Source organism: Vipera ursinii, assembly GCF_947247035.1.
Source record: "Vipera ursinii genome assembly, chromosome: 1".
Taxonomy (NCBI): domain Eukaryota; kingdom Metazoa; phylum Chordata; class Lepidosauria; order Squamata; family Viperidae; genus Vipera; species Vipera ursinii.
In genome coordinates this window covers 186309606-186327082 of record NC_139512.1, presented here as the reverse complement: position 1 = coordinate 186327082, position 17477 = coordinate 186309606, and the positions used below count along the sequence as shown (strand labels likewise).

Here is a 17477-nt window from a genome sequence, read left to right as displayed (position 1 = left end):
TACCACCAGTCACCTAGCTAGGTGTCAAAAACTTGATGGAAAAAAAGGAAAAAAGTGATGAAATACAGGTAGTCCTCGACTTACAACAGTTCGCTTAGTGACTGTTCAAAGTTACAATGGCAATGAAAAAAGTGCCCCCAAACCACAGCCGAGCAAGACACCTGCCTGCCTGCCTGGCGACGCTCTTCCTCCTGTCTGAGGTTTTCATTGTTGTGAGCATTTCTATTGAGGATTGGCAGTGGGGAGGGGGTGAGGTGTGTTTGGATTTTATTCCCCCGTCTGCTGGGTGGTTGCAGAAGGTTTTGGTCACTTCACATGACCCTGGGACCCTGGATATGAATCAGTTGCCAAGCATCTGAATATAAATCACAGGACCCTGGGAATGCTGCAACATTCCAGCTGACCGGCGCTTCTTCTGGGCTCAGAAGCGCCAGGATCAGCGCTGAGCTCCAGCTAGAGCCTGGCACTGATCCTGGTGTTTCCACTGAGCCCTGACAGCTCCAAAGAAGCGCTGATCCTGGTGCTTCTGCTGAGCCCTGACACCCCTGCAGCTCCAGCCATCTCTAGCTCAGGCTTGTGTGGTGCTGCCACCGGTTCAGCTCATTCCCCTCCCCCACTACCACTTTTCTAGGATGGTCGCGTACCAGGTGCCAATATACCACAGGTGGTACCCGTACCACTGGTTGAAAAGCCCTGTGTTAGGGGTTTTGCAATACATGGGAATTTTTTAAAGTTTCATGTGCCAAAATACCATCTTGAATGTTTAAATGTTTTAAGAAATAATATTTATTTATTTAAAAAATTTATATGGCCACCCACTCACTCTCAGTGACTCTGGGCAGCTAAGTAAAAAAAATATTATTTTTATTTAACAGTGGAAGGAAGGGAACCTAAATATGAAGATGGTCATAATGCTTTTTATTCGTACATTATTGGAGATACCCCTGCTAGATTTCTATGTGATGTTTTAAAAAGTGTGGTTTGTGATCTAGCAGTGTAAGCATAAAAGGGAAATTAAAGAGGCCAATAAATGAAAACAAAAACTTTGCATCTGAACCCTTTCTTTATGATTCACTAGTACATATACAGTGGGTCTATGGAATGGGAATTATAAAAGCTAGTAAATAAAGATTCCTGCTGAATCTTTACATCCCTGAAATTCAGGACAACTACAAGACTTTTGTTTAACACTAAAAATAATTATAAAGAAAAGGCATCCTATCCTGCCTCTTAAAAATCTGTATTCTCTTGGACTTTTTTCATGGTATTAGAGAGTAATAACCTATTACTGACTTGGCATGAATCATGGAGACCTGAAAGGGAGAGTCCTCCTCTTGGAGATGTATCCAGCTGGTTTAAAGTTTGGCAACAGCCAAAACCCCAGGGCAGGGAAGCGGGTAGCAGATGTCATCTGGGAATCTCTTCTGGCCTTCAGTGACCGTGCTCTGCAAGTTTCTGCTTCTGAGACCCTGTTCTTGAAGCTACAATCTTTTTGCTCTATAGCAACCTACCTGCCTGAGCTGCTGGAGGCCATCTCAGGATTGGTGAAATTCCCCAGACTTCAACTTGCCATTCCTAGGGTTGGCATCAGAAGCGGCTTGGAAGTTCACAGACCAACTCATAACCCACACATGATTTTCTTTTCTTGTTGGAGCGATGGCAACATTGACATGGTGGGGAATCTATTCTTATAACCCTTTGTCATGGTCAGATCACATATTGGTATCCTTGAAGTTCTCTTATGCTGCATTCCTTTGCAGAGAGACTGGATCCATTTGGGTAATCCACTGCCAGCAACCTATGGACCTGACTGGGTTCCAAAGGAAACTAGGGAATATCCTGGGGTTTCTCCTGCATGGTCTTGCCAACACTCTGACCGCAATCTGGATCAGAAGGCATTTAAGGCTCTGGACAGGATTGCACTTGTGTGATATCTCTTGACTCAGCTCCCTGTGTTTTATGGAGGAGTTGAGGGTGTTGAAAAGGGCCAAGAGACACCTAGAGAACTACTGGAGGAAAACAAGGGATGAATCCGACCAGAGGTCAGAGCTGCTATTAAGACCTACCTTGTGTTGGTAAGAGTAGCGAAATGGCCTTATTTCTCCACTCTTTCTTCCCTCTTATTGTGTTCACAGATTGTCATCTGATGACCCTGTTCAGGATCATCTGGTTCTTCTGGGAGGAGGGCTCAGATAATCATCTGAGGGCTGTACAGAGGAATTTGTGGAAAATCTGATGGACAAATTTGTGGAAAATCTGATGGACAAAGTTATTCTCATTAAGAGTCCAAGTGTGGAGCAGGTCCATTAGAGATGCTTGGGAAGTAACCTTACCCAGTTATCTGAGAGCAATTTGACTCTGTTGGACGTGATAAAGTGAACAGGGTTCCCAATGCTGTCAGCAGAACTACCTGTCAATTAGACCCTTGTCACTCCAGGCTGGTGAAAGCCTCCAGGAAGGTGACCTTGAAGTGGGTTCAAGCAGTAATAAATACATCACTGTAGGAGCTGATGTTCTTAGGACCTTTCAAGGTGACCCTGGTCTGCCTCCCTCAAAAAGCCATTATTGGATTCCACCTGCCTGAAGTCTTTCATCCAGTTTCTCACCTTTTCTTTTTAGGGAAGATGCTGGAAAAAATGGTTGTGTGGCAGCTTTAGAATGTCCTGGATGAAATGGATTATTTGGGCCCCTTCCACTTGGGTTTCAGGCTCAGTTATAGGACAGAAATAACTTTGATCACATTTACTGATCTCTGGTGAGAGCAGGATGGGAACAATGCATCCATCCTTGCTCTCCATGATTTTTCCATGGCCTTTAATACCATTGACCATGGTATCCTTTGGGGCCAATTGTAAGATCTGGGGCTGAATCTTGTACTGGTTTGGCTTCTTTCTCTAAGGCCAGTCCCAACTGATGTTTATAGGGAGTGAAAGGTCAAGCTCACAGTTGGTCCTTTGTGGCCTGCTGAGAGCTCAGTATTCTCTCTGCTTCTCTATATGAAGTTTCTGGGTGCGATCACCCATCATCATGGGACGAGGTATCATTGACATGCTGATGACACTCAACTTTTTATTGCCATCCTGGGTAATAATCCCCCCCCCAAAGTGTTGCTGCCCTCCTGCAGTACCTAGAGGATGTGGGAGTCTGGCTGTGGGACAATAAGCTTTGGCTGAACTCTGGCAAACTGAGTGGCTATGGATGTGTGAGGCTTCGGGATCTGAGACTTTAGCATTTTTAGTTCTGGATGGGGTTGCACCACCCCAGACAAACCCTATGCATAACTTGTGGTTCTCCTAGACAGATAATTCCTGTTCAAAAAGCCTTTGTTGTGCACCAGTTGCACCTTTTCCTGAATTGTGAGTCCCTGCACTCATTCATTAATGCTCTAGTCATCTCACATTTGGACTACTGCAATGTGGTCTACATGGAACTTTCTTTGAAGAATATTCAGAAGTTACAGCTGGCACAGAATACAACCATACTAACAGCCCAGGATGGGCCATGTAACACCCTTGTTGCACAAGCTGGACTGGTTGCTGGTGTGCTTCTTGATCCAAGGTGTTGATTAAGACTTTTAAAGCCATTTATTGCATGAGTCCAGGCTACCTGACCACAGTGGAGTTTGCCTGGCCCACTGGTTCCAGAAGGGGCATGCTGCAGACCCCATTGTCCAAGGAATTTCAACTGGTGGGGTCCAAGAGAAGAGCCTTTTCTGTCATGGCTTCCACCCTCTGTAATATTGCACTCCTCAAGGGGAGATGCAACCCATGCTCTTAACCTTCAGAAAAAGCCTCCAAATCTGGCTCTGGCATTTGGCATGAAGCCTTAATGGGGTATTCCATGTTTGTGGTGGAATAGGAAGAATCCCACCCCAACCTGTTGTATTTTGATTTTTAACTTATGTAATCTCCGTTATTTTAATATTTAGTTTTTTATTGTTTTAACATTTTGTACTTGCTTTTACAGTACTGTAAACTATCCAGAGTCACTTGACAGTGAGATGGGTGGCATATCAAACAAACAAATAAATAAATATATAAGGTATATTACTATAAATCCAACAATCATTTCCCTAAATGAAATGTAAAAGTTCTCAGTATTGTAAGCTGCCCAGAATCACTTGACAGCGAGATGGGTGGCATATGAAATAAATAAATAAATAAATTACTATAAATGCCAGCAGTCATTTCCCTAAATGAAATGTAAAGCTTCTCAGTAGTTTATACATGAGCTGCATAATAGTATATTTAATTTGTTTATGATTCCAACTACAGGTAATCCCCGAGTTATGAACATTCATTTAATGAAAATTTGAAGTTAGATTATAAGCACCCCCTAGTGTTTACGAACAAGTCCCAAAATTATTACGTCCAGAAATTACAGTTTTTTGGCCTGTTTCAGCACTTCAGGCCTTTGTTGTGTTTGCAGGGAATGGAGGCTTAAAGTACTGCAAGATCACGTGAGATCATTAGCGTGAGATCTCACGCTACTGATCTCTCATGATCTCATGTATTGTCCAGGCCTCTCTGCAAACAGAGGCCTGGATGAGATTTGTGGCAAAAGGCTTTGCAAATGGAACATCAAGTCTTCCCTCCATTTGCAAAGCCTTTTTCTATCTTTGCAAAAAGTCTTTGCTGCCAAGAATGGAGGCTGGGAGGGATGTGCATGTCCCTTCAGGCCTCCATTTACAGCTGCAAAGGCCTTTCCTCAAGGCCTTTGCCAACGAGAACAGAGGCCTGGAGGGACATGTGCGCCTCTCCGGGGCTCCGTTTTCGCCAGCAAAGTGTTTGAGGAGGACTTTGCTGATAAAAATGGAGGCAGGAAGGGATTAATGCACCTCTTGGGGCTCTATTCTTGTCAGCAAAGTGCTTGAGGAGGCCTTTGCCGACAAGAACAGAGGCCTGGAGGGACATGTGCACCTCTTGGGGCTTCGTTCTCATCGGTAAAGGCCTCCTCAAGCCCTGTGGCCCTTTTTGAAGTGGTGCTTGAAGCAATACAATTTCACTACCCCACTCCTTTCAGCGTGCAAATGCTTTTCCCCGCTGAGCCTGGAAGCCTTTGGAGAAGACTCACCGAGTCTGCCCACCACTCCAGAAGTGGCAGGCAGCCCGGTGAATCAGAGAAGTGGAGCACAGCGTGCTCGTCCTGCTCTCCCTCTGCTGTTGTCAGGAGCAGGCAAATAAACAGCAAGGCTGGAAAGGTGACAGATTTTCACAAGGTAAGTGACCCAGCGTGGCAAGATACGGGGGAGCAATTGTGGGGATTCCAGAGGATGGAGAATGAGGTATCTCAACAGGTAAGATGAGGTCTTGGGTGGTCGGAACTGTTATGTATTAATGTTTAAGTATTAATGTATTAATGTTATGAGTTCACGCTAACCACAGTTGTGTGAGGTAAATAACCATTGACAGGAATACACGTGGCAGCTTTGACAGCTGTCAAAAGCTGCCGCCAGCGAATGCGCAGGAGTGGCAGCTGACAGCTCTCAGTGGTCAGCATGGCTGCCTACCACGCAAGCGCAGCTGACACGAGGATTCCAAGCTGTCAAATCCAGACGCAGCTGATTGGGCCAGCTTTTCAGGCGGGATAAGGACGACCGGCTGATTGGTCCAGCCAGCCACTGGCTGGCTATAAAAAGAGCAGAAGCCGGCTAGGCGATTGTCTGGTACCTCAATAAAGATTCAACTTAAGCCTGCTGTCTCCGCGTGATCCTTATGCTCAAGCCACTTCACTGGCGACAAAGGTGGGATCTGCTTCACCGAGCTGAAGTCACCAGCCGAGGAAAGGGAACTTTCCGGCGGGCCAGAGCAAGTCACGGCTGAAGTCACAGACAAGGAAGTTATAACTTCCACCGACGCAGCGGAGCAGTAACATAGACTGAGACAACATGGCCAACCTCGGACACATCCGAGAGTTCGACATTCATCACCCAGAGCATTGGGAGTCACACATGGGTCAAGTCGAGGGGGTTTTGCTGGTCAGCAAGATAACAGAGGACTGGTCCAAGGCGGCAGCCCTCCTGTACCTGAGCGGCCCTGCCGTATATGATGTTGCCGTCGGCCTCTTCAGCCCAGAGCCAGTAGCTGAAGTACCCTACGTGGAGCTGATGGAAAAACTCAGCAAACATTTTATGCCAACGCACTCCAAGCTATTCTGGAGGGTACATTTTGCGTGTTGGCGCCAGCTGCCAGACAAATCTGTGACCGATTTCATAGCAGGAGTCCGGCATGCCACCCGAAGGTGCCGATTTCTGGATCTGGAAGACCGGATCAGGGACCAATTGGTTATCGGGCTTAAGGATGAATGCTTCCAAAAGAAAACCATCGTGAATCTCTCCCTAAGCTTAGCGGAGGTCACCAGGGAAATTCTGGCGTACGAAGACAGCCACCAAGGTGACCTCGCACAGGCCAGGAGCGGACAACACGGATCGGTGCATCAAGATGAAATAGCCCACAGTGACAACGGAGAATTTGAAGATCTGACCGACGTGGATGCAATTCAACGGCAATTCGAAAGACTTCAAACCCGTTGCAACAATCGTGGGGAAAAGGCAAGAAACAAAAACGACAACTACCCAAAGAACAACCCCAAAGAACCGCGATCCACCTGTGCCAGCTGTGGGGGAAGCCATGCCAGAGCCTCCTGTCGATTTCGCAATGCCAAATGCCATAACTGTGAAAAAACCAGGCACATCAGAACCGTATGCCGGAGCCGGAACCTCGAGAATCTCCATGAACTTGAGGCAACCTCCCCAGGTACGAGACCCAAATCGGCCGCTAGCAAAAAGCCCCCTGGGTTCCTAGTACAGGCGGTAGACAGGGACAAGGGATCACAAGAGGGCCACCAACTAAACCCGAAAGTCAAAATTAAAGCCCGGCTACAAGGGGTCCCCTGTGAAATGGAAGTGGATTCCGGCTCCTCGGTTTCCCTAATTTCCTTTAAAACTTTTAGGGAAATTTGCAGATATAACCGGAGACGAATCCCATTAAAACCATCCCAAATATACCTGGCTGATTACCAAAAAAAACCCATCCAACTGAAGGGGAGGGCCAGAATTTTGGTAGAATTCAAACAATTCCGAGGACCACTTAACGTTTTAGTTACTCAGGGGGACCGAACTAGCTTAATCGGCCTGGACTGGTTCAAGGCCTTAGGCATTGCCACAACACAGGCTGCAAGCCTCGAAGCCGTCTGCAATAAATTTGCAGACGTCTTTGACGGTTCACTCGGGAAATACACGGGTCCCCCAATTTCCTTAAAATTCAACCCAGAGGTCCTACCCATAAGAATCAGGGCCAGGAGAGTTCCGTTCACCCTCAAAAATAAAATTGAGGATGAACTGGACCGCCTGGTTAAATTAGGAGTCCTGGAGCCTACCGACGGGGGAAGCTGGGAAACCCCAATAGTCACCCCGATCAAACCAAACGGTCAAATTCGGCTCTGCGCCGATTATAAGGCCACCCTTAACCAAGCTTTAAATGTGCATGCTTACCCAGTCCCCGCGGTGAAAGACGTCCTCTCTTCTATCCGATCCAGCGCCATCTTTGCCAAGTTAGACTTGGCGCAGGCGTATTTGCAGCTCCTGGTGACCCAGGAAACCGCAGATGCGCAGACCATAGTAACTCACCGCGGGGCTTTCAAAGTAAAGCGGCTGCAATTTGGCATATCAGCAGCCCCGGGGATATTCCAGGAAATAATGGAAAAAACCTTAAAGGGAATACCCAGGGTCTGCCCCTATTTCAACGATGTCCTCATCGCCGGCGAATCTGAAACAATTTTGGCAGAAAGACTAAAAGCTGTTCTAAGCAGATTTAGAACAGCTGGTCTCAAACTACAAAAAGAAAAATGTTCAATAGGAGTTTCATCCACTGAATTCCTCGGGTATAGGATAGATGCCCAAGGAATCCACCCGACCGACTCCAAAATTAGGGCTATCAAAGCAGCCCCCACCCCCAAAAACAAACAGGAATTACAAGCCTTCCTAGGACTGTTGAAGTTCTACCACGCATTTTTGCCCCATAAAGCAACAATCGCCGAACCCTTACACAGACTGCTGGATAAGGGAAGCCCATGGATCTGGACGCCACAACACGACGCCAGTTTCCGACACCTAAAAAACATCCTGTGCAAAAGCTCCACTGTCACACTTTTCAGGGAAGATCAGCCCCTATGCATCGCTTGCGATGCGTCTCCTTATGGAATAGGGGCAGTCCCCAGCCACTTAACAAGAAATGGTATACAGAAGCCTATAGCATTTTATTCCAGGACCCTGACCAAGGCTGAGAGAAATTACGCCCAAATTGACAGGGAGGCATTAGCAATTGTCGCCGGCATGAAGAAGTTTCACTATTACCTTTATGGCAAACAGTTCACCATCTTTACCGACCACAAACCCCTCTTGGGAATATTGACGTGGGACAAATTAACGCCCCAAATCCTTTCACCCAGAATCTTAAGATGGTCGACCTTTTTATCAGCGTACACATACAAGGTAATTCACAAACCGGGGAAGGAAATGGGTCATGCAGACGGACTTAGTAGGCTTCCCTTGCCGGGCAAGGACCCCGACCCAGCTCCTGCAGGAAACATCCTAGCAATTTCAGAACTACCTGAATGCCCCTTATCCGCAAAGGATATTGCCTCTGCCACAGCCAAAGAAAGGACCATTAGCAGAGTATTGCATTGGGTTACTGCAGGGTGGCCAGCCACATGCCCAGGACAGGAGTTCCAGGCATACTTCGTGAGAAGACAAGAACTGTCATCCCATCTGGGATGCATTCTATGGGGCAACAGGGTTGTGGTTCCAGAAAAACACAGAGCCCAAACGTTGCGCACACTGCATGAGGGACACCCGGGAACTGTAAAAATGAAAGCCCTAGCTAGGAGTTACGTTTGGTGGCCAGGCATCGACAAAAACATTGAGGACCACGTAGCAGGATGCTACCCCTGCCAGTTAGCTGGGCCAGCCCCACCTCAAGCCCCAATCCATAGATGGGAAACAACCAAGAATCCATGGTACTGGGTGCACTTAGACTTCGCAGGGCCCTTTCAGGGACAAATATTCCTAATAGCGGTGGATAGCTATTCCAGGTGGCTGGAAGTCATTCCGATCAACAGCATCACAATGACCGCCATGGTGCAGGTGATTAGGGGGCTTTTTGCCACACATGTCCTCCCCGACGCCTTGGTCTCAGATAATGGACCCCAATTTACTTCTCGTGAATTTCAGATATTCACCATGGAGAACTCTATTAGGCATGTCATGTCGGCTCCGTTCCATCCCTCGTCTAATGGTCTGGCTGAAGTTATGGTGAGGTCTACAAAAGATGCCCTTCGAAAAATCATCAAAGGGAACTGGCACCGGCAGTTAGCCCAGTTCTTATTAGCCCAACACGCCACCCCCTGCACAACCACAGGAAAATCACCGTCAGAACTGCGTTGGGGGTGACGGCTCATCACCAGGCTTGACATAATGCACCCTGACAGAACAATTGCCGACGCAGAACAACCCCTCCTGCAAAGATCCTTGACGAACGGACAGACCGTATGGGCAAGGAACTACGCAGGGGGACTTAAGTGGGTGCAAGGGGTTGTCATAGACCAAACGGGGCCCTTGTCATATCTTATAGACACTGGTCACAATGGTCACATCCGACGACACATCGACCAACTGGGAAAGCGGAGCCCCCAAAACCTAACGGAACTCACAAGTCCTGCAGCGGGAGGGGAAGGGGCTCCATAAGGACCTGAACAAGAACTCACCGACCAAGCACTACCAGAGATTGTCCCTCAGCAACCGTCTTTCCAGCCAGGACAGGGGGAAGGGGAGCCGGGCACGGAAACACCTCTCCGTCGCTCCGGGCGAACAAGGCAACCACCAGCCTACCTACAGGACTACGAATGGGCAGGCAACAAACTACAACAGAGGGGTGGGGCAGATACCTGTTCAGGGGAAGGGTAAGGGGTGTTATGTATTAATGTTTAAGTATTAATGTATTCATGTTACGAGTTTACGTTAACCACAGTTGTGTGAGGTAAATAACCGTTGACAGGAATACACGCGGCAGCTTTGACAGCTGTCAAAAGCTGCCACCAGCGAATGTGCAGGAGCAGCAGCTGACAGCTCTCAGCTGTCAGCACGGCCGCCTACCACGCAAGCGCAGCCACCACGAGGATTCCAAGCTGTCAAATCCAGATGCAGCCGATTGGACCAGCTTTTCAGGCGGGATAAGGACGACCAGCTGATTTGTCCAGCCAGCCACTGGCTGGCTATAAAAAGAGCAGAAGCCGGCCAAGCGATTGTCCGGTACCTCAATAAAGATTCAACTTAAGCCTGCTGTCTCCGCGTGATCCTTATGCTCAAGCCACTTCAGGAACCAGGTGACCTGTTCCATCACTAGGCCCTCCATGGCCTTCCCCACCCTGAGATACCTCATGTGCACTTAACGACCCTCGCATTTGATTAGCGAATGTATGTGCAAAAGGAGGGAGTGATGGTGTTCAAGGAACACTATTCACTCCTATGAGTTCTCTAGTTACAAATGGAATGGGCATGGCTACATTACATTTGTAACTCAGACTACCTGTAATTAATAGCATTAATTTCTATTTACTGGTAGTTCCTGAAATTGTACTGGATTTCCTTTTCAATAGCATTGTATTTAGAGAAGCCACCTACTGTAATTTGATGACTGTGATAAATAGATCTTTATTATCTCCAGTTATGCTTATTTTTAGAAATCGTATTGTGGTCAGAATTAAAATCAGAACTACCTTCAACTCAATATTTCTTTCCACAGAATGGCCCAACAATTTAGACAACTGGAAACTAAGGTATGTTTTTTGGGAGTTGGACAGGCAGAAACACTGTTTATACTTGAGTTTTGAAATACTCATAAGCATTGCAAAAGTATTTCCAAGAACAATAATAAAAAATATCAAAATATTTTTGCTTTTCAGATTTATTCCTTCTAGTTTTTATTGAATGTTTATTGCTGAAATGAATATGAAGCATTTTTAAAAATTTATATTACATTTGAATATTTTATTATCGATTTTAAGTTAGTTTTTGATTTAAGAATCATCACTGTATAATTTGAATAAATGTTAAATATATTTCTATGTCACGACGTCATGTGACATAGCGAGTATGACATGCCTGCTGTATGAGTACCAATTTGAAAGGAATCAAATCAACTTTAGTATGCTTAAACATTCACATTCCTTCTGTTTATTCTATAATTTATAGCTTGCCTGATTTTAGTGTTTGTATACTTTAGAATTTTTGGAACAAAAGCAAGAATATTGAAAAAAATGAAATTCTGATCAGCAATTACAGTAAAAAATGTTGTCAGACTTGGATTTTATTTTTATCTTGTAGAGAAAGGATGTGTGTTTTCATTTATGTATGCACACATATTTTATTTGATGCAAGTCTCTGTAATAATTATCTAACTCCAGCTAATACAAATTTAGTGAAGCAATTTCTAAACCTGCACTGCATGTCAATAATTTAATTCAAACACCAATTTCTTAAAAAATATTGTCTGCACAGTATTTGGTACATTTTTTGTTAGTGGCTGATTGCTCTTATTTTTTCTTAATATTTTATACTAATACTTCCTTTAATAAAATTGAACAAATTATATGAAAGTGCATACCCTTTCTGACTATTTCTATATATCTGAGAAAAATATAAAGAAGCAGATCCATTGATGCTAGTTGACCCAAATATCATTCCCAACAATAATTTTACCTTCTATTCTGTTAAATTATTTTTAAAAAGGTATATATATAATTTACACAAATATGAGCTGTCACTGTGTGACTACAGCCTGTTGATGGCCTTGGGTTAGGCAGAAACAGGAAATAAGATTTGCCCGTGTTTGGGGCCTAGCAAGGTATTCTAAATACTTAACAAACACTATATAGATGATAGATAGATAGATAGATAGATAGATAGATAGATAGATAGATAGATAGATAGATAGATATTGAGATATAGAGATATAATTTCAATATTCTTTTAATTGGATTTTAAGAACTCTGATTAATCCAGGGTAATGTAATTATTTAAGGTTTGTTATGTAATAGAAACTCGAATTTGCTTCCAAGAAACAGGAATTCAACACCATCAATCTCTGGAGCATTGCATTTACAAATTCATGATTTCAATGAGGTTTCATATTTTTTGGTTAATTTTTTATGCTCCTGGATTACATTTTGTTATTTAACACATCCCACTTAAATTTACAGGCTCAATGTACTTTATATCGGGTCCCAACCTGTGGGTCATGGTCCACTACTGGGCTGTGGCATATTGGCCCCTGGGCTGTGGGAATGGCTGGCTGGTATGGATGTATGTGTGGGCATTGTGTCCCCACTCACATGTCCCCACGAGCATTGTGGGCATTTGCATCCCCACTCGCATGAGCATCACCACGAGCATTGCAGGCATTCATATCCCCACACAAGTGAGTGCTCAGGGTCCCTTTTGCACAAGCAATGGCTGGTCGTGCATGCGCACGCAGGAGCACATGTGTTCACCCCCCATAAAACCATCCCTTTCCCCCCCTCTTCCTGCTTTGGGCTGCCAACCCTGAAATATATTTTTGTATATTTTAAATATACAAAAATAAACAAAAAATATTGTGAACACTTATTTAGGCTTTCTTTGGTTTATTTTATCATATATTTTACATTTTTATTAATTTGTGTAGTAACATTTCTTTTTGGTTTATGATACATTCATGAAAAAAAATCCTTCCCTAGGTTATTTCAGGTTATAATACAACGTAATCTATGTTATTGACTTTATAAATGGCTTATTATAATTGTGACTGTTACAATCATTGTTGGTATAAGATACAAAATTATTAAAACATTTTAAAGAATCTTGCTGGATCTTTAGAAGACCATATATATTTATATTTATATTTATTATATTTTTATACCGCCCTTCTCCCGAAGGACTCAGGGCGGTGTACAGGGCAATAAATATAAAAACAGAATACAAAAGGTAAAAAACGATTAAATATGCCCAAGTTTAAAACAGTAATTAAAAACATATTAAAACCCCAGCCCTAGCTGTGACTAGGGGGGCCTTCGCCTAGGTCCACCTGGTGCGCCAGTTGCGGCCCTATCTAGACCGGGATGCCTTACGTACAGTCACTCACGCGCTCGTGACCTCTCGTCTGGACTACTGCAACGCTCTCTACATGGGGCTACCCTTGAAGACCACTCAGAGGCTCCAACTGGTACAGAATGCAGCCGCAAGAGATGTGTTGGGAGTTTCCCGATACTCCCATGTTACACCTCTGCTTCGCGAGCTGCATTGGCTTCCAGTTGTCTTCCGGGTGAGATTCAAGGTGTTGGTAATGACCTACAAAGCCCTACATGGCATGGGTCCAGAATACCTTGGGGAGCACCTGCGGCCGGCGTCAACTTCCCTCCGCCCAGTACGCTCCCACAGAGAGGGCCTCCTCAGGGTGCCACCGGTCAAAGAATGTCGACTGGTGGCCCCCAGGGGGAGGGCGTTCTCTGTGGGCGCGCCGGATTTATGGAACCATCTTCCGGTCGAGCTCCGGATGGCGCCTGACCTCCGCTTCTTCCGGCACGATCTCAAAAACTACCTTTTTGAACAAGCTGGCCTGGCCTGATGGGATGGGGTTGGGTTTTATAAATCTGTTTTAACTTTTTTAATGTGTACTAACTTATTCATGGGCATTGTTGTTTCATCGCTTTTAATTTTTGTATCTTGTTTTTTAATATGTATTGCCCTGTTCACCGCCCTGAGTCCTTTGGGAGAAGGGCGGTATACAAAATAAATAAATAAATATTCTTTTATGCTTATTTTTCATTTTTTGAATTTTGAAGACAGTTTATAGAAGCTAATGCTAAGTTTAGATGCATTCAAATTTCACAGCTAACAAATTTTGGTGAACCTAATTGCAAGCTATGAAGAGCAACTGAAGTATATAAGATTTTGATTAATACTACAAGACAATATACTCTTCCTTGTGAACGAATTTGGTTGAACTTTTTGGGCTTTGCTTTTGAATAAATGTATTTAGAAGTGCATTGTTAATGAATTTGCTTAAGGATGAACTTTTCTATGATTCGGTATAATAGTTAAGATCAGTTTGTGCCTGAAATGTAATGATGTAATTTCCAATTAATCTGTTGCATTCTTACAATTTTTTTTAGATGAATGATTTGAAGTTTCTTCTAAAAGATATTTCTAGCAAATTAAGATGAAAACTGCATCCAAGGAAATAAAGCATCTGAAACAACAGCTCATGGATTAAATCTGACACTTTGCTTTTTTATTTACACTATTGTATTTATTTTATTAAAAAAATGCTTTTAAGCTAATTCTCTATTTTATTTTTAGTACAATTTTTCAGTATCATGTAACATGGGAATACTGATAGTTTCTTAACTTGGCTGTGGATGTTGCATTCTGATATTTGAGTAAGATTATCACTATTTATATCTCATGTTTTCATGATGATCCTGGAGATTCTTTACTGATGTTTCTGTATCAGACAGACGGACTGACAGAACAGATAGACATACAGACATACAGTACATATTGTTTTTAGTTTACTGTTATAATTCAGCTTTATGACTTGATTCATTCTTGAGGGCTTTATTTGTTCTGCTTTTGACATAATCAAATCTTAGTATATAAATTGTATTAAAATAAATATAATAAACAGGAACCCTATTATGTAATGCTTGAGCTTCTGAAAGTTGGGATATAAATAATTTGCTTAAAAATATCTATAAATGCATTTAAATATCACTTCCAATGTTGTGTGTCTGTAAAGATGTTTTATCAATTTGTTCCCTTGATGGCTGCAACTGTTATGTATATCTAAAAAATAATAAGATGGATCTGAATTAACAACAGCTTTTTGTCATTACTATAAGTAGCTGGATTAATGAAGACATGAAATTTTTAACCGTTCTAACTAACCACCAGATGAAAAAGGAATTCCAGATTAATAAAATGACAAGATCAACAATGTTTGACTTAAGATGTTTGACTTTGCAAGGAAAAGTTGGAAATTAATTAGTCAATTAATTAATTAGCCTGTAACTGAACAATTCAACCCAGAAAGAAAGATGCATAAGAGGTCTCATTAGTTAGATTTAATATAGTGTCAAGAAGATAGGGTTAAATTTAGAAACTCATAGAAACTGCATCAGTCAAAACTTTAGCTCCCATTTCCACTTCCCCCAAGATGGTGTGCTGAGCAGCAGGGCAATCTGCTTTTCCTGCTGACTAGCAGCTGATTTTGCTGCCAAATTGGGTTCTTTGGCAGCCTGCTCCCTAGATTCAAATGGGAACAGTTAAGAACAATCCAAGATGATCCTTGGATGCCTGTGGATCTTCCTGGGAAGAGGAATTTCAAGGATAGTAATTCCAGACTTCCGGTTTGCCAACAGCTGACAATGGACGTCTGGAGGATGGCTCCCATCTTCCATGTCCAGATTTGCATCGCTGGGGGGTCCTAAAAGGACCGAAGAGTCGCCCTGGAGGGGTGTCCAAACAGGGGCTTTTGCAGAAATGCGGGGGAGCAGCAACCCTCCCGTTAGTGCCTGCATTCCCTTTGTACCGGCGGATAAAAGACTGACGAAAGACCTAACCCTAACCCCTGTGCAGAGGGAGGGGGAAATTTAACCCTCCCTTCAGAAGGCGGTGAACAAGCCCAGGGGTGGGGTTTTTTTGAAAAAAAATGTTTAAGAAAGAAATAATAAAAGAAAAGAATTCTCAAAGTACTTGGGGGACACCCAGTGGCTAAACTTGAAATTGTAATTCTGACTTTCTCTTTAAAAAATACCAAGAAAATATTTAAGAAAAACAAGATAAGAGTAACCTTGAACACCAGATGTGAAATTTTACGATGGAAGAGTTTCAAAAACAAATTCTTGCTCTGTGGGAAATATCTTACCAAACCTATCAGTTCCTTTCTACAGCTGGCGATGAAATAAGAGCTTTTGGAAAAGAATTAGAAAGCATCTCGATGAAACAAACCCAAATTCAAACTGTGACTACAATTAATATTTTACTGGGACAGAACTTAACAGAAGAAATTGAACAATTAAATACATTGGCAGAAGAACTAAATAGTCAACAAATACAGGTTTTTGAAGATGGTGATGGAGAAAATATGGAAGGACGTTTATTTGGACCAGGACAATTGTTTCAAGAGGTGAAAATAATAAGATTTGGTGCTGTTGGCAGATTCTTCAATTCTTCAAAGGTGGAGACTAGGGGTCCACTTTAATATGATATAGTAATACAAGAATGCTTTGATGACCCTGAGGCAAAGAAGCGTAAAATGATATGGCAAAGGAAGAAAGCAAGAATAAGACTGAAGAAATATGAACACTTTTAAGAGGCCTGAAATAGATAATATTAAAATAGACAGGATTGTATTGGGATTACGAGAGTGTTTTGATGAGTAGATAAAAATAGTGATTAACTAATAAATAAATAAATAAATAAAATACAGATGTATGAATACTAACATTGAAATATTGAGTTCTTTAAATAATATGGGTTAAGATGTATATATGCTGAAAATGATAGAATGTAACTAATATATTTGGATGCAGAGACATGAAAGGATGTATTAAATGTTTTTTAATTGAAAAGTTTTATAAAAGGTTACAATATTATCCCATTCCCAACCTCCCCTCCCCCACTTCCCAAAGCTGATTACAGGGTTACAAATATATAGTAATCATAATCTAACTAACATTAATCAACTATATAAAAAACCAAATACATAATACACTTTAACCCGCCTTTAACATAATTACCAACACTCTAATATACCCAACTTCTAGAAAAATTTTAAATTATAACAATAACAATCTAAAATTTACTCATAAGCTAAATGGAACTTTTTAGTCCCATATTTTTTCTGAATATAATCTATCCATCTTCTCCAAACCGAAATGTATCTCTCTTGTGAATGATCCTTCAAGTAAGCAGAAATCTTAGCCATTTCTGCTAGATTTGACACTTTAAGCGTCCACTCCTCTATAGTAGGCAGACAATCCTTCTTCCAATATTGCCCTACCAATAACCTCGCAGCTGTTATCAAATTCAACATCAGATTAATTCCTTTAGTGTCACAGTCTGTAATAACACCCAATAAAAATAATTGTGGAGTAAACTTTATCTTTCTCTTAAAAATCTTTTGAATGTTCCACCAAATGTTAATCCAAAAAGCTTTTATATTTCTACAAGTCCACCAAATATGAAAATAAGTAGCATCCAAACTACCGCATCTCCAACATTTGGGCTGTAAATTGGAATACATACAAGACAGCTTTTTAGGATCCAAATGCCATCTATAAAACATTTTATAAAAATTTTCTCTAAGTTTTGGGCTTGAGTAAATTTTACATTTCTAACCCAAATTACCTCCCACACATCCAATGGAATCGGTTCTTGAATA

At 42.6% G+C, this 17477-nt stretch overlaps 1 protein-coding gene across 1 annotated transcript in view; it reads left to right on the top strand.

The window, feature by feature from the left end:
* TRPM8 (transient receptor potential cation channel subfamily M member 8) overlaps window positions 1–5871 on the top strand; it is a gene marked incomplete at both ends in the record, with an annotated part of 349124 nt that extends 343253 nt beyond the window's left edge. The window contains 2 exons of the mRNA XM_083349746.1: window positions 4862–4942; window positions 5724–5871. Coding sequence (XP_083205872.1) covers window positions 4862–4942; window positions 5724–5871 — 229 coding nt within the window. The remainder of the gene's footprint in view (window positions 1–4861; window positions 4943–5723) is intronic.
* Window positions 5872–17477: the final 11606 nt, after the last annotated feature.